Source organism: Tinamus guttatus, unplaced genomic scaffold (genome assembly GCF_059628265.1).
Source record: "Tinamus guttatus ecotype Peru unplaced genomic scaffold, ASM5962826v1 Tinamus_guttatus_pri_ptg000472l, whole genome shotgun sequence".
Taxonomy (NCBI): Eukaryota; Metazoa; Chordata; class Aves; order Tinamiformes; family Tinamidae; genus Tinamus; species Tinamus guttatus.
Genome location: NW_028289006.1, coordinates 4,838,626 through 4,866,452, shown reverse-complemented (window position 1 = coordinate 4,866,452; position 27,827 = coordinate 4,838,626). Strand labels below are relative to the sequence as shown.

Here is a 27,827-nt window from a genome sequence, read left to right as displayed (position 1 = left end):
ATTTCAGCCAGGCCTCCACTAGAAGCTTTCACTAGCAAGAAGAGAGCCAATGGCTCCTTAGATCCTTTATACAAGAAAGCTTTAACATCTGAAGTAGCTACTAAATCAAGAGCGAATTACCATTTTAGCTTAAAAAAGGTCAGTGTACTTTTTTCTGGTTTCTCACAGGCTAAGTAGCACAAGCTAAACAAAAAAGGTTAAACTGGAATTATTTTAAAATATGAAGTCGGATGAAATAATTTAAATAAGCGCTAAAAGCATAGCAAGATACCCCAGCTTTGTTAAAAAAAAGGAATTTCAGCTGCCTCCAAGTATTACTGTGCTACACAGGATTCAACAGAACACTTAAGTAAAATCATCATGTTGTGATCAATATGAAGAACTGACTAATACTAAGGGCCATGACAAATAAGGCTAGAATAAAATTTTGCTCAAATATAATAATGCTGTGATCCAGTCTGGTCTTCATAATCTTTTTGGACTCATAGTGTTCGACGCCAAGTCAAACATTTCTCTCACAGTGCAGGAAAGTATGATAAAATTGTTTATCATTGTTCCTGTACTTTTTTGTACAGATCAATACAAGGACAAATAGGCTGAGCAATAAAAAGATTTATTATTTTTTAAGTCTTCAGACACTTGGAGTTTCAACTGCATGTTGCTATGAAAAAGAAAGCTGTGCACAGAGTGACAACATCCACCAGTTAATTTTTCACAATTTTAAATTCCACATAATTGACAAAAATGACTGCATCTCAGAATTGCTGTTTTGTATTTTAAAAATTGTTTGTAACAAAATCATTCCCCTAATTCCATAAATTCAGTGATTCTACAGTTTCACTTGTGGGTGCAAAATATAAAAACTGATTTGGAAGGTTTGTTTTAAGCTAAATTAGTAACGAGGCAGCAGAACCTTTTATGGGATAACCAAGCACGCATATCAGTAGAGGTTGCAGGATCAGTCTTTTCTTTGCTCCCTGTGAATGAGAATATTTCAGAGAAATTTGTCACTGATCCTGTTTCAAGTCTTTGCCCACCAGCATTGAAGTGACTGGGTGCATAGAAGCTCTGTTCTCCAGAAACGCCTTGACAGCCAGATCTCGGGACTTGTCAAAATTGTAGAGATCCCTGTAAAAAATACAACATCACAAAAAGCAATGAAAACATAGTTCAATGTGGATTTTCACCTCAAAGTTTTACTTTTCCCTTGAAATCCTCATATTAAAATACACAATATTAAGATACAAAAAAGAAAAAAAAAGATAATCAAGAAATGGAAAACTATTCTGAAGATTATCATACCCAAAGCACACATAAGATTCTCTATTACATGACTTAAATGGTTACGTACATATGTTAATATACCAAATACATGTGTATATATGTCATGATATCAAGGCCAAACTCTAAGACTGTCAAAAACGTGAGCTCCTGAGCTTTGAAAATTATTTTCACCTGAACAAGGGTCGAGTAAACTTCATTCTGCCTTGATCTGTAGCCATTTTCAGGGCCAGAGGAATGGCTTCTTCCCACTTGGCCTGGATGCAGAGGCGCAGCCATCTGGGGGGGAAAAAAAAAGTACATTTTTATTTCTCCTTCATTTTCACCTGCAGCAGTTAGTCACTTTAAGATTCTGCTTCCATTAACACTCACTGCTGTACTACATAACCATAGGAATGGGGGTTTACTATAAATTCTACATAAAATATTCAGCGCATGAATTGTTTATTTAAAAAAAAAGTTGACTTTGAATTTTCTTTTCTGTTTTTTAGTCAAAGTTTCCCCAAAGTGTTTTTTCAAGAATTATACATTTCTTTTCTATTACAATAGTGTCCAATTGCATCATTCTGGATTTGAACTCAATTATGTAGCAATTACTACATTTGATCGAGTCATTAAAAAAAAAAAAATCTCAGCAGCATGGGCACACATTCATTTTTTTTTAAAAAGAAGAAAATATCTTGTTATGAGAACCATGAACTATACTGTATGCTTAAAATATTCTAGGTTTTGTGATAGGAAACAAAGAAGTACAAGATAGGTAAGGCAGACTATTCTCGGCTGTTGCAAATGTACCAGAGTAGGCAGCAGCAGCAGCAAGCTATGCAATTCTTCAACTATTTGTGAAGATGACTTTTCCTCAACAACAGATTCTTTTGCAACTCCCAAGTGGCGTGTTTTAAGAATATGTAAACACAAAACAGAAGAATTCAGGATGGTACAAGAATTATAAGCTCAAACTGCTTGGCTACAAGCATCTGTTTAGAAACTTCCTCCGAAATTAAATCTTTTGGAGAGACAAAATGCTTTGTGATAAGAGGCATTAAAACATAGCAAAAAACTTCCAGGTTGTGCTGAAGAAACACAGGGCTATTAGCATAAGAAGTCAGTAGCCCTGGCCTGATCGAACTGTGGGAAAATCTTTCAAGCATTTCTTCAGGCCACTATTATCCAACACAGCCCCCAAACAGTTAGTAATCAAATCACCAGTAATCAAAACACCTTGCTAGTGTGACACATGACAGTCTAGCTGAGCTAGTCCGCTGTTTACTTTCTGTTCTTCTGCATGAAGAATATATTTAAATAATTTACCCAACTCATAAGTAATAGAACATTACTCTTTAGTACGCATGCGTACACATGCATATAGTAAAAAGTAATGGTTTTGCTGAACCTCAGTTGATTAAAAAGAGCAAAACTGATCATTTATGAAGCAGGGCAATTTGTTTTATGAAACTATTTAAGTTCAGGAAAAAAAATAAAGCCTGAATAGAACAAACCTGAATCTTATTTCAGAGTTGGTTATAGCATTGAAGTTGTATACCTCCTGCATTCGTTTCACATGTGACACTGGAAGTGGTGCCTAAAAAGGGAAATTGCAAAGTCAGAATAAGTCAGATATGCACACTTCAACCCAGGCACTTCAAAACAGAAACAAGCTCTTGAGGGGAGACTAATGCTACAAAAGGTAAAATAAAAAACTTACTATGATAAGTATAAGTATTCGTTCCTTTCATCCTCTTATAGGAAAGGAATAAATATGGATGTCCCAAAAAAATCACACCCAGTGCTACCAGAACATTCAACAAAAGAACTTGAAGATATCTGTAGCATGTTTAAATGACACAAAAGTCAAATTTAGACAAAATCAAGCCAGTTATTTTAGCAAGATTAGAAGAACACAGACAATTTATTTTCAAAGCACATGTGGGCTTCTGCACATGCCTTTGAAAAATAAGGATTAGATTACACCAGGCACACATTTACCTCCAGAAGCAACAGTCCCAGGAACTCAATCAGCTGATGAGATGACATTTCCTTCAGGTCTGCTGAGCTGAATGAGCACAAATCACTCTCTTCTGCCTAAAAGACAGAACAGTTGTTTATGCTTTTAATAGGCATTTCAATGCACAAAAAAAAAAAAAAGCTTATTTCTTTGTGTTTGGACATCTGCATTTACTTTTAAGCTGTTTCATATAAAAATGTTCTGATTTATGATATCCAAGACTGCATGAATGCAAGATTCTAAGGAGAACACAGGGGGTTGATGTACTATATGATGTTTAGTATTCTCCACTTTAATTTTTATTTGCTTTCTCCCCACTGATCTTTGTTAGCTTTTAGTGAAAAACAAACAAACAAAAACACACTTTTGCTACAACAAGTAACATGGAGAAGAAGAAAGTTAAGCATAAACATTCTGGGACAGTAAAAAGCCATCAAACTAAGTAAAGAAACAGATGTGGAATTCTCTATTAATTTTATGAGTTTTCTGGTGGAAATTGCATGGTAATAGCTACTTACTGTGATGTATATATAATTAGGATTTTGTATGTATTTTAGGTTTTGATGAGAAATACATAATACACAATATGCAGCAAGTACTACTAATACAATGCAATCAGTAATGTAGAGATACCTTGTCATTTATTTTTAATCAAAATACGAAGTTGTAGTATTAGCCATTCAAAAAGAATAATCGCAGTCCAGCTTTGTATGCATGACACAAGGCTGGCTGTGTGCCCTGTTAAAATATGCAATCCATACCATATACAGAAGCAAATCCACAGACTCTATGATGAAAAGCTACTTTATGAAATACAAAACCCCTGGCAGCAAAACCATCACGGTAAAATAAATTCCCTCTCATCAAATGATAGGCTTCATAAGAGAATGGCTAACTTTGTACAAAGAAAACACAGAAAGCTCAGATGAATTCTTTAAGCACTTACTTTGATCCATCTTTGGCTCAAGGCAACACAAGCATTTGCTAGTGTCATATCATATCTGTCAAAGAGGAGAAACAAAGAATCACACTCTGGAAACACAAATGACTCCTACATTTCCACAAGAATGTTTAGGAACTCTTTTCAAATGGCTCATCAGAGGCTGCAGCTTGATACTGCAACACAATTTACTAACAACCTAATAGCATGGAATATGCTCCTGTGTTTTCACTTCTCATAGTAATCGCAAATGTTTAGTGCACAGGTGACACTGCCCCTCGATGCCATATACTTCTGTCCTAAGATGATGGATGTGTATTTCTGAACATACACAATGTCTAATTGTAAATGTATTACAGTTTCTAGTCAAAAATAAAATATTCCTCTAGTGTTTGGTTAGTGGGAAAAAAAAAGAAATCTTCGATAGCAACTTTCAAAGCAAAAGGAATTTTCAATGGAAAAAAAAGGAAATACTAAGAGCAAAATTCCTTCTCCCTCCATATACATAGGTAGCAATTTCTACAAAGTACCAGGACATTTCTTGAGGAAAGGTGTGTGGGAAAACTTTCATTCTGTTTGCCAAATGTTATGTGACTGTTTGAAAAATGAGGTGGAATCTGAAGGAAGAAAAGACAAACTCTGAGAGGTCACACTTACGTAGGTTTCACAGGGGGCATTCCTGGAGCATGCAGCCAGGAGTTCCAATCAACTTTATCAAGAACATCTGCCTGCAAGCAATATGAATTCTTATTCAATTAAAAATGTAATTTTATAGAAAAGCATACCCTATGAGAATTAGTTTTAATCTTTGTTTAAAAACAAAACAACAATAACAACAAAAAATCCCTCCAATGAAGCCAAAGAATTCTATTAAAATCTAATCTTAATCATTGGAAAATGCACAATATAAAGAAAAAATTTATCACAGTAAGATTTCAGATTACCCTGCATTAAGATCTTTAAATAAGGAGCAGAAAGATAAAGGACAGGTCCTTACAGAACATAATTCCTGACCTATGTCACAGTTCCACATAAAAAGTTTCAATCAGTTAGTTTTAAATATCCAACCTTATCCTTGAAGTAGGAGTACAAAAACTTCTTCCAGTCCTCAGTTGTTATGCTCTTATAAGCAAACCGCTGAATGTAAGTCTTCAGGAAGCCAATGAAGACATCTGACAGTAAAAACAAGCAACTGCTTCAATGTTTGAAATTAAAATATGAAATGATAAAAAGTAAACTCTGGCTAACACTTACCTGGTCCTCCAAGAAGTTGTTCAAGGTGAAAAAGCAAAGCAAAGCCTTTCTCATATGGAACAGAGGAATAGGCAGAATCCAGATCTACTTCGTTCAGATTAGGGACTAGGCTAGTTATAGGATTTGTTTCTCCAAGTGTATTCATCTGTGACAAACATGTTAAGAAAATTTCATCCAGAAAGGGAAATATTCTGTAAATCATTGCTAATCAGATCTATAAAGGTATCATACATCCTAAACTGAGATGGTCTCGTTTTAGAACATCATCTCATTCTTCTTCCTGAAGCTCTGAGTTTGCACAGTTCTTACTGTTTTCTCATTTTGTTGTATCAGTGTTTGGCATCCTATCAAACAAAGATATTAGGATCAATCACCCCGCACCTCTGTCATTCCAAAGTAGTTAATTACTATAACAGCTGTCTTAATCACATGTGCCTAATGAGCTACATATAAAGAGTAGCTTTATAAATTAAATAGCTTACGCTTTATACTGCCTGTTTAAATCACGTACAACAAGGAAGCATTCATAGTAGAACAGAAAAGTGAGCCATCAAGCAGAATGAGAGGAAGCTACGCTTATCACAGATCAAAAGTTTGAAATCTACACTTAATCATGTTCTCCAGCCTCTGGAGAGGTACCTTCTCAGAAAGGAAGAGATGATTAGCAATGTACTCAATTATAATGCAATAAGAAAAAAATAAATCAGGTATTTGCATTAGGAACTGCAAATTCTGACACCTGAGGAAGCAGTCATGCTGCAAATAGTTTTGGCAAGTTCTCAGCTACTTCCCACTACACAATCAGTTAATACTGCAGTTTAGTCATATTCTGGAGGAACCAAAAGAGACTAGAAAAGATGTCCATCCTTACAGAGCAACTTAAAATAGTTCAAAAAGCTTTATCTATCCTCTGACTGAGCATACCAAGCTATTTACCTTGGGAAGACAACAAATGCTTGATAACCAGAGCTACTCATCCTCGCAAAAATACCAAGAAAGTTTCTTGTGCAAAACATTAAATGTAGCACCTTTATTTTATTTAGGCTTATGTTTAAACATGAAGTTCTCATAAGTGTAATGATAGTTACCGTATTCTGCAGTTCTCTCCAGCCTCCCAGTGCTTGAAATTGCCTTAACTGCTCACCAAACAACCGACCACCAATCCTGCGTTCCAAGTATACAGTGTGTCCCTCATTTAGCCTAGAAATATATTGATAAAGTTAGCATAGGTAAGATGGCAAAATTAATTTCCTTGATTTCTTTACATATTGATTTTAAAATATACTTTGTATGGCACTCAACATCCTACTTACCAGAAATGCTCCCATGTTTTGTTTGTTACTAAGTTTCCTGTCCAGCTGTGAGAGATTTCATGAGCAATAACCTAAAATATAGAAAGCAACAATAGATCTACATCTTAAGACTCCTCTGAAAAATGAACCACCAAATTCCAACAGAAATGAAAAATGATAATGGGATGTTTATTTTCTATATTCTCAAAGCCAACTAATATTCACAGCTCTGTAAACTTACCCATAGGAATTTTATTTAGAGAACGACTAGCCTAACTGCACCTTTTCCAGAAATAATTTTGAATTGGTGGCCTGCAAGCCACAGAGCCAAACTCACTAGCAACATATGCTCATTTATCCGAAGTTACATTTACAGAATACTGGACACATGTGAAGTGACAGACTATTATTACTTTCCCACTTGAGCAACTGCTGCACTGCTGGGAAGTTCTACAAAGACAAGAAGGAAATCACCCCTAGAAGAATAACAACACATGATGGCCATGTCCAAGTATCCGTGTCAAATACTTCAGTAATTCTGTGATAAGACAATGACACTCATTTTTGTAGCAGTGGATCAGGTAAAGAGGCTAATGAGATAAAACATTAACAAGAATATCCAACTTTGCAAACAAAGCTAGAGTTAACTAGAGATAGAGATAACTGTACACGATGCATGTTCTACTGACTAAACAGATGGACAAGTTTCCTCCAAACAATTTAGATCAATTTAGTTGTGTTTTGAACTTACACTTAACAGGTGACAGAAAGAAAGATACTGAGTAGCTGACTGAAGTTAGTCCCCTAGGAGTATAGGCAACTGTTATGAGTATAGGCAACTGTGTTATTTTCACACGGGTGTAAAATATGCAAAATACAGCTGCAGTTTTCCTAAGGTTTATTTAGAACTAAAATTCAATTCGTAAGACTTCCTGAGTCAAAGTCTTAGGTTTTAATTCACCCAGTGAACAAAAGACCGCACTTGCACATATTCACTACAAAACAAGATAAGATGCAATTTCAAGTTCTATTTGAAGACGTGAACATATTTTGTACTTACACCTGACAGAGACCGATCACCTGCCTACAAGAAAAAAAAAGATAAAAAATACAGGTAATTATTAGTTCAAATAAAACTCAAAATACACCAGCATAATATTTCACATATGACTCTAAAGAAGGCAAAACCATTTACAGTTCTTTCTGATGGGAAGATTAATCCAGTCTATGAGTCTATGAATTAATATCCAAACACTGCAGGAAGCTCCAAGGAAAGGTGACTTCTGGGAGGGTTATACTTACCAAGAGTGTTGGAGTTACAAAAGTAAGGCAAGGATTCTCCATACCACCATAAGGAAAAGAAGGTGGTAAGACTAGCAGATCATACTGGCCCCATATGTAAGGTCCCGCTAAATCTTCTGCCGTTTGCAGCATAGCTTCAGTCTGAAACAAGAATTCACACCAGTTTCTAACAAGACATCTAACTACAAACTCTAAACCAGTTTTAAGCTATTGACCAGCACTTCATTCTCTCTCAGCCTGGGAGCTTCCACATGCAAAACGAGCACAAGACTCTGCATCAACCCTTATTCATCATATCCAACAGTAGCTTTTTGCTTGTGAATGGCATCTTCTTGGGGATGGGAATTGAAGGAAGGAGGGGTGCAGAAAAAACCAATGTGAACAAAACACTGAAATATAATATGTTCCTTTTCCAGTACTACATCAAGCCGTAAACATACAGATTTTTTTGTTGTTGTTAATTACCCACCTCAGCAAATTCATAAGCTGATTTATCCACTAGCTCCTTTTCAGCCCATACCAAAGTCCGTGGGCCAATCTCTCTGTTGAAAGCAAAAGCTCTAGTTAGACACAATGAACTGGGGGGGGTTCCATGGGGAACTAACATAGGGAGCGTAAGGTGTTTCAGGTGCTTAGGAGCGGCCTGTGTTGCTGAAGAAACTCATTAGAGAACTTCAGAAAACAAAACAAAACATACACATTCACTCTTCAGTAAATAGATTAAATAAGAAACACATCCACAAACTTTAACATATTGTAAAGCGCTAATACGAAACATTATTTTGGACTAGAATGACAGAGGAGCAGTGAGATTGAAACTGCCAATATCTGCCTTTCCTAAGTGAGAAAGTTCATCTGTTAGTAGATGAGAAAAAATAATAGTATCTGAGATAAAATTTAAAAACAAACAAACAAAAACTCTCAGTGATTCCAAACAACTCCAAACTCTTCATAGCATAGCTTTTTCTTACAGTAAAAGCATATTACAATCAAAAAATGCTGCAAAAGCATATCAACATGTATACATTTTGACATAAATAAAGAGTTCAAAAACATAAATTAAACACGGCGACGCACTACAGAACAAAATGAAATTCAGTTCCAGGATGAAAAGAAAGTTACCTACTTACAGATAATGTTCAATGAAACTATAAGACTGTTAAAAACATGAAACACAAGATCAAGTAAGAGAACTTATTGAGCAGTTTTTATAATTATTAGCATTTATACTTTTACTCACCTGCTTTCCAAAGCTCCAACTACTAAAGCAATCAAATAGCAAGGTATTGGAACCTAAATGAGAACATTAAAAAAAAAAAAAAGTATTTGTAATGCAAGGTATCAACACCACTGATTTAGTCAAAGAAAAAAGGGATATGTAAATAAAGATGTGCACTTCCTCCACAATATCCTGCCTAGTATTAGAATAAAGGCACTGCTTTTATTCCCCAGCATGATTTTCCTTTATGTGTGAGAAGCACTTATTTCAGGGACCTTACACGCAAAAGCCACAAAACCGTAGCATGTCTATTTGAAAACAAAATTTCTGCAGTGTAAGAGTACACAAAAATGCAGCCAGTTTGACTAATGTTAAAAAAATACATTAAAAAAAATAGTTTTCCATACTCATTCCAGATTCATTAGTATTTACAGGAGGAGGATGCAGGAGATGCATAAGCCTGCTGAAATTCCACTTTAATTTGACAAAGTTTTTGATAAAATTTTAATCCACTATTTAATATCAAAATGCTTTGGTGATAATATTTATTGAAATTGTCATGAGTGTTTTAGTTGACATATTAAACTGTAAAATATACTCTTGAAGGACTTAAATCCACTGATTTATGCTACCTGCAGGTTAGAAAACAGGATTAATAAATCCCTACGTTTTGATGCCTGATTCACTGATATATAATTCTGAATTCTTCAAATCTCAATGGTTCTCAGGTTATAAATTCATTTCAGAGAAGCTGCTCTCCACTACACTTCTTACCAGCCTGGCCATCCAGGAGCAAAAATAGATTTTAGAGATCTAATGGTGTTTTACATTACATTGATTACAGGTAGTATGATTTCAATTAGACTAATTTTTGTTTTATTCCATACAGGTCCACTAGATAACACCCCTCCTCACAAGCCTTATCCACTAGGCTAAGAGCAGCAAATGTTTCTGGCTCAACACAGCAGGTAAAACACAGCATACTGAAGAGCTCACAGATATAAAATGACAGGGATTTCTCTGTATCCTCTCAAGTTTCACATAACAGCCAAGTCATTTTAACAGCTGCTACAGCTCAGAGGAGGTTTCACTCTCTTCCAGCCACACAACTCTATCCTGCCTTGCACTCAACAATCCAGTTTACAACCCGCCCCCTCCTTTTTTTTTTCTTTTTTGCTTATGTAATTTTATTGACAGTTTGGCAATATAAAGTAGAGTTACCAAGAGATGTTAAACATGAGATCAGGCACACAGAAAGCAGTGAGAACAATAAAGGCAGGAGATAAAAGTGAGACTCCCATGTTAGGAGTGGGGAGTCATTAAACTAGTTGCACCATTTCATGGAACTTCATCCTGAGAATGGCAACTTTGTCCTAAGAATGGCAACACTTAATTAGCTGGAGGCACTTACAAAAATTGAAGTTTTCACCTTTTAAAAACTTTCTGTTATTATCATATATACAGTCAACTTCAAGCTGATTTCACTGCTCAGCTTCACTGACAAGTTCCTGGTAAGCTTAAAATTTGCAGGATCTGACTTTCAAAGCTCACTCCCATGTATTAAATCTAACTCTTTGGTTCCCAAGTATCTGTAAGAACAGAAGGGATTAATGCTAGCTCTGAGCATACTAAGCATTTTCAAACTCCACAGGCTTTCCTTGGAATGACAAATGACCAGCACCAGCTAACTTTTCAGATTTGGAGAGTTGGAATATCTGTAATATCTTTTCACAGAAGCAAAGACCCATTGGTAGTGCCAAGATTTATTGGCGATAGTAAGAACCATAGATGAGCTGCTTGTCAACTGCCTGGGAGTAACAACCCCATAGGCCTCTCTGCCCTAGCCTGCAGCACTCACATTTTGACTGAAACGGTATATCTTGCGACTGCTGTCTTCAGGGTCAGGTGTCTCTCCGACACGATGAGCACTCATGAGAGCCACCAACTCTTTAGGAACAGATACCTGGAAGAAGGTTATCCAGCCATTAGCAATTCAGGCACCGCGGAAAACAGTGAAGCCATTTTTATCAACAGAGCCAATCATTTTTGTTATATAATACACTAGAAGGGAGTTATAGCAAAAAAGTAGTCCAGATTTGTTTTTCCATCATTAAATTTTCCCTCTCAAGCAGAACCTGAAGTGTTGAGAAAATTTTGCATTGAAAGCTGACAATATTTGATTAGGTCAACAGACTCTCACTGAGAAATAGTCAAAGTTTCACATACTTTATATTATTGACCATCACAATACACATCTCACTTTTTGCCTCCCTAAACAATTAGGCTACTTATACTGATACTGCAAAGACACCACAACTATTCACCAGAGCATATAGGGAAAATTATTTTTAAATCCTCAAAGGAAAATAATTTAAATTATTTTTACTCTATAGCCCCTTTTACTGATTTACAGTCAGATTTTCTTAGTTTAGGTACATATTTCTTTTCCAATTCTGTCAGCATTTTTTTTCTTTTGGAAATATACATGTGAATGAAGAAAAATATTAAGTATATATATAAAAAAGTAAAGCTAGAAAAGTGCCACAGAGAATACGAGCAGCTTCAGCTACTACTCAATATTGTGTTTTCATTTTAGACCACGTTCAGGAAGGTCCAAAAAAAATTCACCCATTGTCATGGTAGTTGTAGCCTACAACTCAGGTTCATCTACCTCTGCATAGTAGGTTAGTTTCACAGCAGGAGTGTCTTGGCAGGGAAGGATGGCTCTGCAGTGCGTAGCCTGGAAAAAAAGAAAATCTGTGAAAATACGTAAAAAAAAAAAATCTTTCTTATACATCTAGAATTATATCAAACTAATATATTATATTGGAAATCTGCACAATCCCTACAGAGAATTCACTAGCCACAAACCTGTATCTCCTACTACTTACGGTTTCTAGTGATTTTTATAATTAAGGATTTGCCAAAAGAAATAATGGTAGACAAAACAGATTAAAAGACACATGCATCGAATGGAAAGGACTGGATATTCTTCAAAAGAAATACTGGAAAGAATACAGTAGATCTGCAATTATTAAATTGCAAATATATAATAAAATCTCAACAATATCCTGATTTACTAAGTATTTTTATGATACATGCACAGATATACATAAACCCATTACAGGACTGGGCAGCAATATTATGTTCTGTGCTGAACAAGTCAACAAGTTTTTTCTCCTACTGTTCAAAACCCGGGGGGAACCCCCAGTGGTATGTAAACACTGCCTTTAAAAACAACAGTCAACTCAACCTGACATTGGCTGAAGAGGAATGGATGTTTCTTTCCAGAAGTTTGCTCTGGAGTAAACCACTGCAGAGCTGAAGACGTTGGGGAGCTTTCAAAAGAGATTTCAACGATTGCTTCTTGTCCTCTGCGCAACAAAGAATATGGTCAGATAGTTCTAACATGACTCCCGATTACTACTCAAAATTTCTTCACAAGCATTTCTGAAAAACAGGAATACTAAGTTTTGCAACACTATTTCAAAAACTTTGAAAGGAAGAAATAGCAGCATATTAAAACAATGTTGCCCTTTCAGTTAAGATACGAGCATAGTAACAATTAGATATTTTATTTCAATTTTATTGTCTCAAGACACTTCCTTTTTTAATTATTTTTGCCAACCTTAAATTTCCTAAATCCTCTCCAACAGCCCAAGAATTTGGACTTCTTTAAACTATGAGGACCAGCTAAGCACATATATTCCCACAGCACGTAAGTATAGAAAACCCCACAGAGCAGTAAGTAGAAAAAACAGTGTATGAAGCCTATATAAGGTGTACTTGCTATAACAATAGAACTGAGCATTCTTCAAGCCAAAATACTTAGAATTTGCAACGGATGGTAGGTCCCATGAAGGTGATCCTTCAGCAGAACATAAATTACTAGAAATAGAAATTATCAGAAAACCCTAAAAATATTAATGAGGAATTAATGAGATCTTAATGAGAAAAAAAAATGCAAAATGCCCCAATTTTACAGAGGACCCCGAAAAAGCTAATAGCTATGTGCATAATAGGCACCAACACGAAATCCCACACACAAAAGATGACACAAGCATACATTTATTTTTTAAAAACAGAATGAAACCAGCACCAAGAGCAATGCAGACACATATTCCTTCTGTCACCTGAAAGTTCCAGCAATTCTCTGGAATTAGCAATGCAATCAGAACAAACTTCAGCTAATCAGAGCAGTTGGGTATTAGATAAGTCAACCAGATACACATATCAAGTTTATAACCAGCATTCCAAAGTACACATTCAAAAGCAAAAGAAAAAATAATTTATATTACCGTAAGGCACATACTCTCATTGAGCAGTTAAAACATACAGTTGTGACTCTTAAGCTTTCCTATTATTGGTTTATTAAGATTTACATGGAAGACTAGCACGAATTGAAGATGATAAATTCTTAGGAATTTATTCTTAGGACTCAACACCCTATTTGTAGCTTTTTTCTTACAAGGAAATCTAGCAATGAAAGTCAAACAAATCATAGAATCATAGAATCCATAAGGTTGGAAGGGACCTTTAGAGATCATCTAGTCCAACCTACCTGCACACACAGGGACACCTGGAACATGTGGCACAGGATTGCATCCAAGCGGGTTTTGAATATCTCCAGAGAAGGAGACTTGGCAACAAATGAAACAATGCCCTGTGTCTCCCACACTGCCTGTTCGTTCAAGTACTTCATTCTTTCAGGCTTACATCAGAGCAAAAAAGACTCTCAGAAGAGATAGGCAAGGCACTCTGCAAGGCTCTCCATTACTGCCTCTAACGAAAAAGACAGCTAATGTGTGACATTCCATTTTCTTCCACATCACATGTGTACTAACTCAGAGAAGGAAGAAAAATATTAGGAAGCAAACACGAGTTTCTAGTAATAAGCACTTTTGAAGTTAAAAGACAAATTTATACGAAATTACCTTCAAAAAAGAAAGCCACGATACAATCACAGCTTTTATCTTGAGCACATGAGATGTCCCAGAGTTACAACCCAGAAAGCCGACAATCAGAAGACCATACTGCAATTTGGCAACAACTTTTTACTTCATACAACTCGAAGAATGAGCTAAACATAAGCTACCTCTTTCATCAAGCTGGCAAAGCCCAAGTTCCTGTGTTTAGCCTCTAAAACAATATGACAACTTTTTTATTATTTGAAAATACCTTTCCATCTAATCATAATGGCAATCTGCACTCCTATGGGAGTGTAGGATCAGTCTGTGTATAAAAGAAAGGGAAAGCGGACCTGTAATTCCATATACTCCCTAGTGAAGCAATTCCGAAGCAGATAAAATTGAGGTAGCTTAAGCAGAAAGAGGAATATTACTGATGAGAAGCCCCGGAATAATCGTGAGATGTTCCACAACATTCTGCTGCTCAACTCTGTTTAGAAAGTTACTTCATAGAATCATGGAATCATTAAGATTGGAAGGCACCTTTAGAGATGATCTAGTCCAACCCCCCTGCACACGCAGGGTCACCTAGAGCATGTGGCACAGGACTGCGTCCAAGCGGGTTTTAAAAATCTCCAGAGAAGGAGACTCCACCCTCACTGTTAAGAGATTTTTCCTTAAGTTCCCGTGGAACTTTTGGTGCTTCAGTTTGTGGCCATTACCTGTAGTTCTCGCTGGCTACCACTGAAAAGAGGTTGGCCCCATCCTCCTCCCTCCCTTGAGATACTTAAAGACATTGATCAGGTCCCCTCTCAGCCTTCTCTTCTCCAGGCTGAACAGGCCCAGCTCCCTCAGCCTCTCCTCATAGGGCAGATGTTCCAGGCCCCTGATCATCCTTGTGGCCCTGCGCTGGACTCTCTCCAGCAGCTCCACATCCCTCTTGTACTGTGGAGCCCAGAACTGGACACAATACTCCAGATGTGGCCTCACCAGGGCTGAGTAGAGGGGCAGGATCACCTCCCTCGACCTGCTGGAGATGCTCTTCTTAATGCACCCCAGGATCCCATTGGCCTTCTTGGCCACGAGGGCACACTGCTGCCTCATGGTCAACTTGTCATCCACCATGACACCCAGGTCTTTCTCTGCAGAGCTGCTCTCCACAAGGTCGGTCCCCAGCCTGTACTGGTGTCTGGGATTATTCCTCCCCAGGTGCAGGACCTTGCACTTGGCCTTGTTGAATTTCATAAGGTTTCTTACCGCCCAGTTGTCCAGTCTCTGCTGGACTTCATAGATTATATCAGACCTGGACACAGGTACAAAGTTTCAGCTGTCTAACGACTGCTAAAAAAATTCGCTGCTATTAAAATTAAACTACAAGATTGTATATCAAATAAACATAACACCCTAAGTCTTTTCACCAGCTTTTTACAAAGGCTCTGCAGACAGAAAGCACTTCATGCTGCACATTTGGAAACCCTTTAAAGAAGCAGAAAAATGTACGTACCTCCTTAATTCAAAAGGAAAAGTAATTTCCAGTGGAGTTCCCTTGAAACTATGTTTTTGGCCAAAACAAAATTTTGCATCCTGTCCATTTACTGTCACTTTAAATACCTGCAGGTCTTTTGTATCCAAGATCTGTAATGAAGCAAATATTATTGGCATGATAAGTACGGCAATAAACAGTGTAGCACTCACCAAATCTTAAAACAAGCCTATGCAAATAAAAAAGTGCTTATAAGTAAATCTAAAAAAAAAAAAAAAAAAAAAAAGAGTAACTGTTTTGACTATTGGGAGTAAATGATTTTTAAGAGAGCAACACTGAACTTAAAACTGTCAGGAAAAAAAAAAGAAAAGAAAAAAAAACAACTTCTAAGCACATAAGAGAATTCAGAAAGTTAGCAGAGAGACAAAAAAAAAAAAAAAAAACTTTGTAGATCAAGGTGGAAAGATTTTGCTTTCATTTGCATTAAAAAACACGCTAGGTGATGAAATAAAAACACCCCGAAGAAAGAAAGGCCTAAACGCAGCTCTCCGAGAGCTCTGCCTTATCCCCATCCCCTGGGCAGGGGGCTCCTCGCCATCCGTGCCGAGAAATGCACACTCCCACCGCGCCTTGTCCCTCCCGAGCGCTACGGGGACAGCACCCGTCCCTGCACCCGGGGACGGGCGACAACGTTCACGGAGAGCTCCCGGGCCCTGGACCAGCGTCGCCGCCGCCACGGCCCAACGGCACCAACGGCACCAACGGCCCCAACGGCCCAAACAGCCGCCGGCCCCGCTCAGGCGGCCCCACCGCAGCCCTCGCCGCGCCGTTACCAGGCAACGCAGCGCCTCGCGCTCGGCGCGTGCCGTGAGCGCCGCGGTGCCGCGCAGCGCCCGGGCGCCGAAGTCCACGCGGCAGCGCAGGTAGAGGTGGCGCGTGAGGCAGCACGAGGGCGACGAGAAGGAGCTCGTGTCCGCCGCCGCCATGGCTGCCGCCCGCCCCGCGCAGAGCCGGGCCCAGCCGAGCCACTCTGGGCGGGGGCCGCGGCCGCACCGCCCACCGCGGGGGCGGGGCCACGGAGAACGCGCGGGGGCTGCTGGGGCGCGTAGTTCCGCGTCCGGGAGAAAGGGAGAGAGACAGCGAATAGGGGACTACAACCCCCATGGGTCAATGCGCGGAAAGGCGAAAACGGAGGCGGAACCGCGGGCGCTGACGTGTGTGTGGAAAAGGTATTTAAGGACTGGACGCAAAACTGCACTCATAGAGCTCCTCGTTAGTATAGTGGTAAGTATCCCCGCCTGTCACGCGGGAGACCGGGGTTCGATTCCCCGACGGGGAGTTATAAAGTTTTTAATTATTTACTTTTTATTTATTTATTTATTTATTTTAGTTTTTTCTACTTTGCATCGTTTGACTTTCCGGCAGCTTGGGTGAGTAAAAACTACAGGGGGAGGACTCTCCCTCTCCCGGAGCATGTGTAGAGGAGGGGACAATACAGGCAATGCTGGAGGTCACCCAGGAGATTTCCAGGAACCAACCAGGCTGCAGGAATGCTTAGACAAGCCCAGGTAACCCTCAGGAGGAGAGGAAGGGTGTTTCATTCTGTAGGCATATTGGTGCCTGTATTACAGAAAGCAGAAAAACTAAACCCATGGCCTTTTCCATTTCCTTCTGCAATTTCAGGATTTCCTGCCATGCCCACTTCTCTTTCTCAAAATCCACATACAGAAGTCGTCAGAAACACCAAGAACCTGATCTTGTTTAGTAGGCAGTTTATTTCAAAACCAAACATGGACCACAGAACAAGATACAAGAGCTGTTCATGTGCACTGGCATTGAGTCAGGCAATTTCAGCTGCCTTAAAGCAATAAGGGATTGATTAGAAAAGCTGTCTATCCCAAACAGAAACATGTTTACACTGCTTCCAGACCATAAGAGAGAGTCTCATTCCATATCTGCCTAATTGGAGTTTCTGTTCTCAGGTTAAACATTGATAGCAGGCAGCAAACTGCCCAAGAGGCAAAGTGTTGCTGCAGAAGTGCAGTTTCTGCACTGAGAGGGTCACTCATCGGCATGGGCAAAGGTAAAAGGAGGAAGAACCATCGACTCAGGGCGTAGGGCTGTGTTTTCCAACGGGTCGGCCTTTGTCCCCAGCACTGGGCTCCCTATGATGCCTCCTAGGCAGCTCAACCGGCCCACGTGCAGCTCTTGCTCCAACCCCTTCCCAGGCAGTGGGGAGCCAGTACCACTGAGATGCCAGCAGGGACAGTGACAGGTGTGCCCTCCACATTGAGAAGTTCAGCACTGCCCAGCATTTCGTCGTCCAAAGTACTTCATAACTATGTATTCTGTCCTCTGCAGCTTGAATTCATAAATCTATCTAGGTGCATTTTATATATATGTAAAATATATACCATACATATATATGTACTATTTATGCACATTTTGCACATACATATTGTGTCCATCTTTCATTAGACGTTATCAAGGAGAATTTCTTGAAATGTAAAAAAAAATTGCTTGCCCCCATTGGGAACTGATTTACAGTCAAGGGAATACAAATTTATGGGTACTGGAGATTTTGGAAGTTTTATGTCGTTGGCTACTCTAAAGGCAAGGAAAAGAGAGGATCTCTTTTTTTAAACCTAATAACTATAGTAATAAATTCACATTTTAAATCTAGTTGAAAATAAGCTCTAGGCAACTGTTCTAGGCAGTCCCAATAGGCAAAACTGTAGTCAAGTGCAGAGAATTCTAGAAAGGATATCTAGGGCGTCCTCCAATGTGTTGGGTAATATTTTAATCTAATCTCTGTAGGAAGTGGTCAGCTAGGAAAGGTTTGTGTTTTGTTATCAAATATTTCTGAATTTGAGTAGTAAATCAAGGGTTGTGGTTGCTCTCTGGTTTTCCTTATGTGTCAGTGCCTTTAAAGCAAGAAACAAATTCTTCATGAATAGCAGTCTGCTGTTCCTGATTAAATTGGCTTTCCTTTGCCTTTTGCTCCAGCTGATCTACAGTTGATCCAGTTTCCTAGGATGAATAGGATAGGGTTGAAAATATTTGAGTGCAGCTTTTTATTAATAGAGTATCCTTGAATACTTCTGTTTTTGAGCAGCTTTTGAAGGTCTTTTTTTCTGTTGTTCTTTGCAGTTTTTGTACTGTTTTCCACACATTTTTAAATGTCATATGGTCTGTTAAATATAACTTTCTTCATTGTTCCTTTCATTTAGAAGGAATCTGTTTTGTATTTTTTTTCAGTTCCTCTTATCCGAATTTTAAAATATTTTGCAGATAGCCTTTTTATTTATTTACTTTTACTTCCATGCTGATAAATATTCAACAATTCACTCTTTCAGAATGATTATCCTCAGTTTTAGGTGTGTTTAAAGTACCTTAGAGATATGATATTAAGAGATACAGAATCACAGGAGAGTTGAGGTTGGAAAAGTCCTTTGAAGATCATCAACTCCACAGACCTACTCAAGCAGGGTGACCTAGAGCATGTTGCTCTGAAGCATGTCCAGATGACTTCTGAGGAACTTCAAGGCTGGAGACTCCACAGTGTTTCTAGACACTCTGGTCTAGTGTTTGGTCACCTTGACAATAAAAGTTTTTCCTTATGTTCAGACAGATCTCCGTGTGTTTCAGTTTGTGCCTGTTGCTTCTTTTCTTGTTAGTGAGCACTGAAAAGTGTCTAGCTCTGTCTTCTTTCCACCTTCCCTTCAGACATTTACAGTCACTGACAGGATCCTTCTGAACCTTCATTTCTACAGGTTGACCAATCCCAGAGCTCTCAATCTCTCCTCATATAAAAGACGCTCCAGTCCCTTAATCATCCTCGTAGCCCTTTGCTGAACTCACTCCAGTAGCTCTGTATCTCTTTTTTTCACTGGGGAGCGCAGCACACCAGGGCCAAGCAGAGGGGAAGCATCATCTTGCTCAGTCTTCTGGCAACACTGCCTACAGCAGCCCTCATGCATTCACCTTCTTTGCTGTGAGGGGTCATTGATAGCTCATGGTCAGCTTGGTGTCATCCAGGATCTCCAGGGCCTTCTTTGCTTTCCAGTTCATCAATACCAGCTTGTGCTGGTGCATGGGGGCCTTTCCTCCTCAGGAGCAGGACCCTGCACTTGCCTTTGTTGAACTCCATGAGGTTCTTCTATGCTCACCTATCCAGATGACTGCAGCCCTCTGCTGTTTCAAACTCTTTAATATTGTTTGAGAGCTAAAGGATCTGAAAGTCACAAGGCACATTTGTAAATATTAGGCTATAGGTCTGGCCTATACTATTAAGTTACTAATTTAAAATCTTCATGTCTGTTTCTAATCTTTGTGTTTCTATACCATTAGAATGTGACTTGTTTCTACTGCCTCAAGGTGTACAGTGTGTTTCATTACAGTTAAGTAATGTAAAATCCATACTTAACTATATGCAAAAGTATGGAAAGCTCAGGAGTCATTGTGATGGGCTTGGATAAGAATAATTCCTACCTCAAAAAGAATCCCATATGATAGAGGGTTAACCCTCTTCTGCAAATCTGGTGCTGCAATATATCACATCACTTAGCCTACTCAGCATTTTGGTTTCTTCAAAGACTTTAATTCGTTAAAGTTGTTTGAAATGTCCTCTCCTTCCTTTTTTTCTGTCATGCTACTAACACCAACTGTAGATCACCTGCTTCATCCTGCCTTAGCACTGAGCTGGAAAACTGATCTGTAAAATAATTAAAGACAGCTGAAAAAAAATGAAAGTAAAACAGTGCTGTATCTGAAAACTCTAAAGGACACACAGTTTCATTTAACATGCAGACAGAACCCTTGTATATAAAGAAATGGACCATGTTTTTCATGTATCTGTAGCTTTCATCACCCTCATAATCTTCCTTTCAATCATCAATTTTGAAAATGTCTCTTTCTGAATGATTAAATCCTTCCAATTCCATGAGGTACCAAGCAAACAAGAACATGCTAAATTTTAAATATTCAATAAATATTAATATCTAAAGCTTTCCAACATGAGGTTTCCTGTTTATTTTCATGGCGTCTAATATTGAATGACATTTTGCTTGCTGTCGATACAGGATGACCTCTGGATAAACTCTGGGTCTTGTAAGGCTGCTCTTTGTTTGCATCTCGATTTTGTGCTGGCTTTCTCTTTACTAACAAGTGCCATTGCCTTCTATTCATCATATGTACACCATAAGAATACAAATATTTAATCTTGCTAAAAGCGGACTACAGCTGCCAAACTTTGTTGATCCACATAACAGTCTTATAAAACTGTGAACAGATAAAATATCAAATATATTCTGCAGTATAGGAACTCCTGGTACTGATCCTTCTTGAAGCTTGGTAGGATCCATATGCCGACAGGTGCATAAATCCATTTTCTCCCCTGACACATGAAATGGTGGCTTCTGGTCAGCTGCAGCATGCAGTAATTAGGCCTTTGAAGTGGATCAGCTCGCTGTTAGGTCAATAGAATCTATGCCTGTAGGTTTGTAGGTTGTATTTCTTTCAGCTAGCCTGGATTATTTTTAAGCTAAATTTGCTTCTTCAAGCCTTTTTTTTTGATTTCTCAGGGGGATGGTGCAGAGCTCTTCCATGCAATTATCTGGATACTTCTCCCTTATGTCCAGATTCAGAGCATACCAGAGCATGAACTCTACACAAACTATACAATTGTGCGGGAGAGGACCAAATTACTGGAAAGCTTCAGAGAAAAGCAGAAAATTTGTGCATCTCTGCATCTCTTCCACAATCCTTATTCAAGGATAGGAGCAGAAATATATTTACTAAATAAAAAAAGATTCTATGACTTTGAAAAGAAAAAAGTCTCTTCTTTACAGTCAATGTGACAGCATTTCTTTCCGCTTTCATTAAGGTAGCAGCGGACTTGCTTGTTTCTGCTACCTGACTTTCTATGTTCACATCATCTGCAGTATTCAGCTATTAAACAACCAATGGGAATTTTTACAAATCATTCAGTTTTACAGTTCTGCCCTTTTTTTTTGTGTAGACTTTGAGTGTGATCTGAGGATTTGGCGTTACACCAGTGTTTATATTTTTGCACACACTCAAATGCTATTGCCAATCCTTCCAAAAGATTTAAAGACTTTGTGTCTGGCACAGAAGAATTTCATATTTTTTTAATAGGATTTCACCTTTCCTAACAGATCCTTCTGTTAGACTTTGTCTGACAGTAACATTTGCCAGATTCAACTTCTAGACTTTGAGGTAAGACCTGAAAAAATAAAGTTAGTCAATGTCAGTGCTTAGCAAGCGCTACTTTTTCATCATGACCAATGAAAGAGATTTAATTAAACTACAGTTTATTACAAAGAGGGAAGAAAGGAGAGAAAGCAAGGCAAATATTAGTTAAAAAAGGCAAGGAGTAACGTTTTCTCCAAAATCACTAAAGGATAACATGATAATAGGATAACATGATAACATTCTTTGGACCAATAGGGTGCTTCTTCCTACAGCTTAGTCACATTTTGTTGTCCTCTCTATTTCTCACACCCAGGTATGCCTTCACACAACAGCCTCACAGTTTACTCTGCAACGATGAGCTGCTCCTGCCAGCTAACTCTTCATTAGTCATCTCCTCTATTTGCTGTTTATTTATTTCATCTCCTTTTCAGAAATACCCACAAAACCCACCCAGTGTTCTTGCCATTAAGGGAAGACTCCCTAAATAGATGTACCAGCACGCTTCCTTCCTTGCATGAAGTGGAGGCATCATACAAGCCACTGTATAGGATTACTCAAGACACAATCAGTTTTTCACAACATAGGTCACAACTTCTACATTCATCTCATAATTCTTCTATGTGGCTATTTTATAAAGCAGAAGAGCCTTCTCCCCTGCCCCCCAGATTAGTGTAGCATGAAACATATGCTTAACCTGATTAGGTCTGCTACTTAAGTGATTCTCTCCTCACTGAAAACCTACAGAGTACCCCATCCATCCCGCTTTCCACTCCTATGGTGCCCTCAGCAAAAAGGGTCAGACTTCTCCTCTTGCCTTGTGCATGATCCCAGCATACTGATGGTGCTGCACTAGGAAACCAACAGGCTGTGGGATGTCCTGCCTCTTCTGTGCAGGGACAGCTCCAAAACTATGAAGTGACATCGTCTCTGACCTAGCAGATCTTCTCAGGCATAGCAGCTTAGAGCCTCTCCAACATCCCTCCCCTCCCCACTTTGTACAAAGCACAGCCCAAAACCAAGGCTAGTCCACTTCCAAAATATAAAAGAGTCTATTTCTACTGACAGTCAATTGATCTATTTTATCAGATTTGTTATTACAGTCAATTGTTCTTTTGTTCTTTTTTTTTTATCTGAACAATTGCCTTCGTTAGTTTATCAGCCTCAGGATAGAGTTCCAGACAGAAGTAGAAGTCTACAAACCAGTTTGCAGAAATGAGTAAAAAAACAAGCACAGAATGGGTGAGAAGCCCTGCTTTGTATGAGAAAAGAACATATAACTTTTTCAATGGGAACTGTGTACATGGCCATTTCACACTGCACAGTCTCACCCCAGAATACAACAGAAGCATGAAAATGCACTAAGGTTTAATGTCAGCTTGGCATTTAATATATAATTGCATCCCACACCTATTTCAGAATGTCAGCACTTGACAAAGCAAGCAGCTCTACCGGTTGAATTCCCATGTACAAAAAGACGCTGGAAGTTAAATTGCCACTCTGGGAATTGCACCCACCAGCAGGTGAGATTTTGCAGTTGTCGGTCCAGCTTGCTGGAGCACTCAGGGCTTTCCCTTCTTATGTTGGCCATATCCAGCAGGACTTCTCACAGAATTTCCTTCAGCTCCTTAAGCTGCAAGGGATCCTGAGTACTTGAGACAGTCAATGCAGCAACTATTTATTCAGCATTTCCTTTAGACAAAGCTTCCTACTGAACACTAGAAGGAGGAATCAATATCAACAGACAAGTATAAAAAGCGGCACAAAAGTGTTGGACAGTTAGACATATTTACTTTTCTTGCTTAAATATATACATGTAGAGAATAGTCATGACAGGTTTTGACCCAAGTAATATGAAAGTTATATGTTTAGGGTAAGACATTGATAAAAGCTCATGGAATGTATTTTTAAATATTTTTGATACAGGTGTCTGTAAAACTGCAAATGGTCTGCAAAAGGTGTGTTGGAATGGTTGTTAATTGTTCCACATAAAATAAGAACTGAGAGGCACCCAATGAAATTCTTGGCAAGCAGGCTAAAGCACATTTTCATGCAATTAAATATGTGTCAAATGCAGCCAACTAATCTTTGAAACTGTCACTTGTGGACACTGGAAGTATAAGTTAGTTCAAAAGAATCAGGAAGTCTAGACCTAGACTTTAGAAGACTTTAAAAGCTGGAAGATTACAGGGGGATAGATGCTTGACTTTTAATGCTGTTTTCCTTAAACAGAGAGAATGAAGTAGATGCTTGGTTTGAATAGATTCTGGAGGTTCTCACATTGTCCTCATTTAGATATTTTGGTTTTGTCTCCGGCATCTTACGCCATACACCTTAGGAAGTGCTCTTTTAGGTCTCAGTACCTGGCTGGAAGGAAGTATTGGTGCTCAGAAAGGGTCTTGCAGAGACACACATCGTGGTTTAGGAGAACTCTGTTCATGTCCAAGCTATGTCCAAGACTCCCTGCCTGGTGTGGAAAAAGTGTCATTCGTGCTCCATTTCCAAATTCCTGTTAAATGGCAATGAGATTCTTTTCCCTTTCTCTTTCTTACCTAAGGTTATTCACCCAGGTTATTCACACCCAACCTAGCAGATTTAGATGCTTCAGCCATTGTTTCAAGTTTATGATAAAAGCTTCTGTGTAAAGATCATTTAACTCTGAAAATTGCAGTGACGATTAGGAGGCAGCTACATAGTGGTGCTCATATTGCCATAATATAAAATCTCTTTCGCCAAAGAGATGACATTGGCTTGTCTCCAGATTTTTTTTTGTACTAGTAGTGTTTAATTCCCTATAATACAATCTCTTTCCACGGTGAAGTGGTTGAGTGATGGAAGAGAGAACAAATTCAAGCTGTGTTTTTTTCAAGAAGGGAGGGAGGGAGGGAAGAAAGGAGGGAAGGAGGGAAGGAGGGAAGGAGGGAAGGAAGGAAGGAAGGAAGGAAGGAAGGAAGGAAGGAAGGAAGGAAGGAAGGAAGGAAGGAAGGAAGGAAGGAAGGAAGGAAGGAAGGAAGGAAGGAAGGGAGGGAGGGAGGGAGGGAGGGAGGAAGGAGGAGAGGGAGGGAGGGAGGGAGGGAGGAAGGGAGGGAGGAAGGAAGGAAGGAAGGAAGGAAGGAAGGAAGGAAGGAAGGAAGGAAGGAAGGAAGGAAGGAAGGAAGGAAGGAAGGAAGGAAGGAAGGAAGGAAGGAAGGAAGGAAGGAAGGAAGGAAGGAAGGAAGGAAAGAAGGGAGGGAGGGAGGGAGGGAGGGAGGGAGGGAGGGAGGAAGGAAGGAAGGAAGGAAGGAAGGAAGGAAGGAAGGAAGGAAGGAAGGAAGGAAGGAAGGAAGGAAGGAAGGAAGGAAGGAAGGAAGGAAGGAAGGAAGGAAGGAAGGAAGGAAGGAAGGAAGGAAGGAAGGAAGGAAGGAAGGAAGGAAGGAAGGAAGGAAGGAAGGAAGGAAGGGAGGGAGGGAGGGAGGGAGGGAGGGAGGGAGGGAGGGAGGGATGGGGACTGCTAAGTTAGAAGGAGCCTGAGACTACTCCACCTTCACTTTGGGTTCTGATGTAAAGCCAACTGCACCATGCGCAGGCTAATAACCCACTGGGGAGAGCGGCAAAGGCTCACTCCACTCATGAGTAGAGGAAAAGTAAAAGAGTGGGGCACCCCAAAGGCCATGCTAGAGCCCTGTTTGGCACTCTTGGCTGAATGTACCCAGAAGTACCAAAGTGTTAGACCCAAACAGTAAGTGGCGAAACCCAAATCATTTCAAAAATGGAGAAAGCTTTGGCAGAGCCAGGAAGTGGATCTGCCCCATCTCATACAATTCCATTCCTACAGTCCAGTGTAGGAAGCTACAGGCTTAGCTTGTTATCCATGAATATGCTTTTTTAGGAGTAACTGGGAAACCTTTAAAAATGAAATACTGTATTTGAAATATTAGACCAATCTCTTCAGAAATCTATTGCTGTGAACTGGTGACACCTAATCACCTAATGGTAGGGATGTAGTTCAAGACACCAATATATCCAATAAAAGGAGAAGTACAAATGCTTTAGAAGAACCGTATCACTCTTTATGGATGTGAAGTCACAGGGTATCTTTTGTAACATACCGCTGAACTATGCAGAATTTTAATATAATGTCTGCTTTTTGTGCTCTCTGCTACCTCTATATAATGTACTACTACTTATGACGACTTCATTTCGTGTTCTCATAGTATACTAGTGTTATCTTCTGCTCTGCAGATTCTGGCCTATCCTTTTTTTAAACCCTCTAATTTGTAGCTTATCTCAAAGCAGCTTGTTTGGATTAGACTTGCCTAGGGGCAAGTTTAAATGGCTCACATGACTTCTCATAAGAAACATTACACACATGTTAAATTCCTGAGCCAAAGCGTACTTGTGTATGGAGTCCGCTCCATTTCCTTTCGCCCTTTCCAGGTGGATTCCTTGTCCACATTGCTCTGTGCCTCTCCCTGCTTCTGTGCCTTGCTTAACTGACATCTATGGTGCAAATATTTGATACTTAAGGAAATAGCAGGGTGCAGCAATGCAGTCTGACTATTTGAATATTCAGTTTTGGAATCAGTACCTACAAAATCCTTTTGTAGATATTTGTAATATAATATCCAAACACAGTGAGATTTTCCTTGTGGATGTCTCTCTGAGGAGACATACCGTCATCATGTGCATATTTTTGTGCATATTCACAGGATTTGTATCACAGTCATTCTTTATTAGGTGCACTTATTTATTTGGCTTAAATGCAGTGCTCTTTGCAAAAAGGCATTTTATATTTCGATGTCCTGATGGTGGCAGCAGGAGATTTCACAATACAGTTTGCAGCAAACCGCAGTACAGCAGTAAACAGCCTCAATATTCCTTTAAGAGGAAAAACTGTGTATTGTACGCATGTTTATTTTGTTCTTTACATCTGTACACAACCAGAGTGACATATTCTCATTTACACACGTCAGATAATGGTGAAGCGGGAGCGCCCCGAGAAGTGCTGGATGGAAGCCTGTACCCAGGCTACCAGGACACAAATCTGGTGCATTAAAAATGCACGAGGTTGGCGAGTCCTTGGAAGGAGCATTAGGAGGAGGCACAGCGAGTCCCGGCACAAGGTGCGGAGCCCTGGCTGTGTGGAGGAGGAGGAGGAGGATGGGGGCCCCCAAGGACTCCTTCCAGCATGGGGCAGTGCCTTGGGGCCCCTGGGGAGCATGGAGCCAGCGGGAGGATGAGGTCTCCAATTACCGGCACCCTTGGGCTCAGTTATAGACAGACCTGGAGATTCCCATGGCCGCTAATAACATAGCAATGACCATTTCTGTAAGGCAAGTTAGCTTTGCCCAGTCTTGGGCAGGCTGAATCTGGGTCAAAGCTCCCTCCCAAGGGGCACTTGAAATGAGCACCTCTTCACAAAAACCCTTTGAATATAAAAGTGCATGGTATTTCCTAGGTAATGCTACTGACTCCATTCCATTCTGTGTGACCCCTCTTCTTTGTACAGGTTTCTCATTTGCTACTGGATGTTTCTGCAGCAAAAGCAGTCAGGGAGCTGGAGTCTCCTCAAGGCTCTCAGCCTTCCCTTCCCAGCTGTAGCGCTCGATGTAACACTCTGTGCTACAGCTTCTGTATTTTTGGATACGGAAAATAATACCCCACCTCTCAGAAGTGCTAAGAAGCCCTGTTCCTTGTATTTATGAGGAACTTTGTTTTTATGAAGTGCTACAAGTTTCCAAGAGAAGGTGCCATGTGCTGTAAATGCAAAATATTAGTGGTTATTACTTACGTAAATAAAACATATTTTTTTATTTGGTGGGTCTCAGACAAAGTAAAACTGTCATGTAAGATGTGCGCTGTGACAGATGGATGGAAGGAAAACCTAGCCCCCAAACTGTCAGGGTTGCTATCTACAGCATCTCAATCTACGCAGCAATGCATCAACAGAGGCCA

General features: G+C 39.5%; 1 protein-coding gene and 1 non-coding gene across 2 annotated transcripts; one reads left to right on the top strand and one right to left on the bottom strand.

The window, feature by feature from the left end:
* Positions 1-597: 597 nt before the first annotated feature.
* LTA4H (leukotriene A4 hydrolase) lies at positions 598-16,669 on the bottom strand. Its single transcript, XM_088532922.1, has 19 exons — positions 16,517-16,669; positions 15,705-15,835; positions 12,547-12,667; positions 11,965-12,033; positions 11,152-11,256; positions 9,315-9,367; positions 8,544-8,616; positions 8,075-8,215; positions 7,833-7,856; positions 6,794-6,864; positions 6,569-6,680; positions 5,481-5,625; positions 5,295-5,398; positions 4,884-4,954; positions 4,233-4,287; positions 3,268-3,363; positions 2,781-2,863; positions 1,456-1,560; positions 598-1,128 (listed from the first exon to the last, which is right to left on the bottom strand). The coding sequence occupies exons 1-19, from the start codon at positions 16,667-16,669 to the stop codon at positions 1,008-1,010; spliced, it is 1,833 nt and encodes a 610-aa protein (XP_088389048.1). The 3' UTR covers positions 598-1,007.
* A 281-nt stretch (positions 16,670-16,950) lies between these two features.
* TRNAD-GUC (transfer RNA aspartic acid (anticodon GUC)) lies at positions 16,951-17,022 on the top strand. Its single transcript has one exon. It is a non-coding gene; the product is annotated as a tRNA-Asp (tRNA).
* Positions 17,023-27,827: the final 10,805 nt, after the last annotated feature.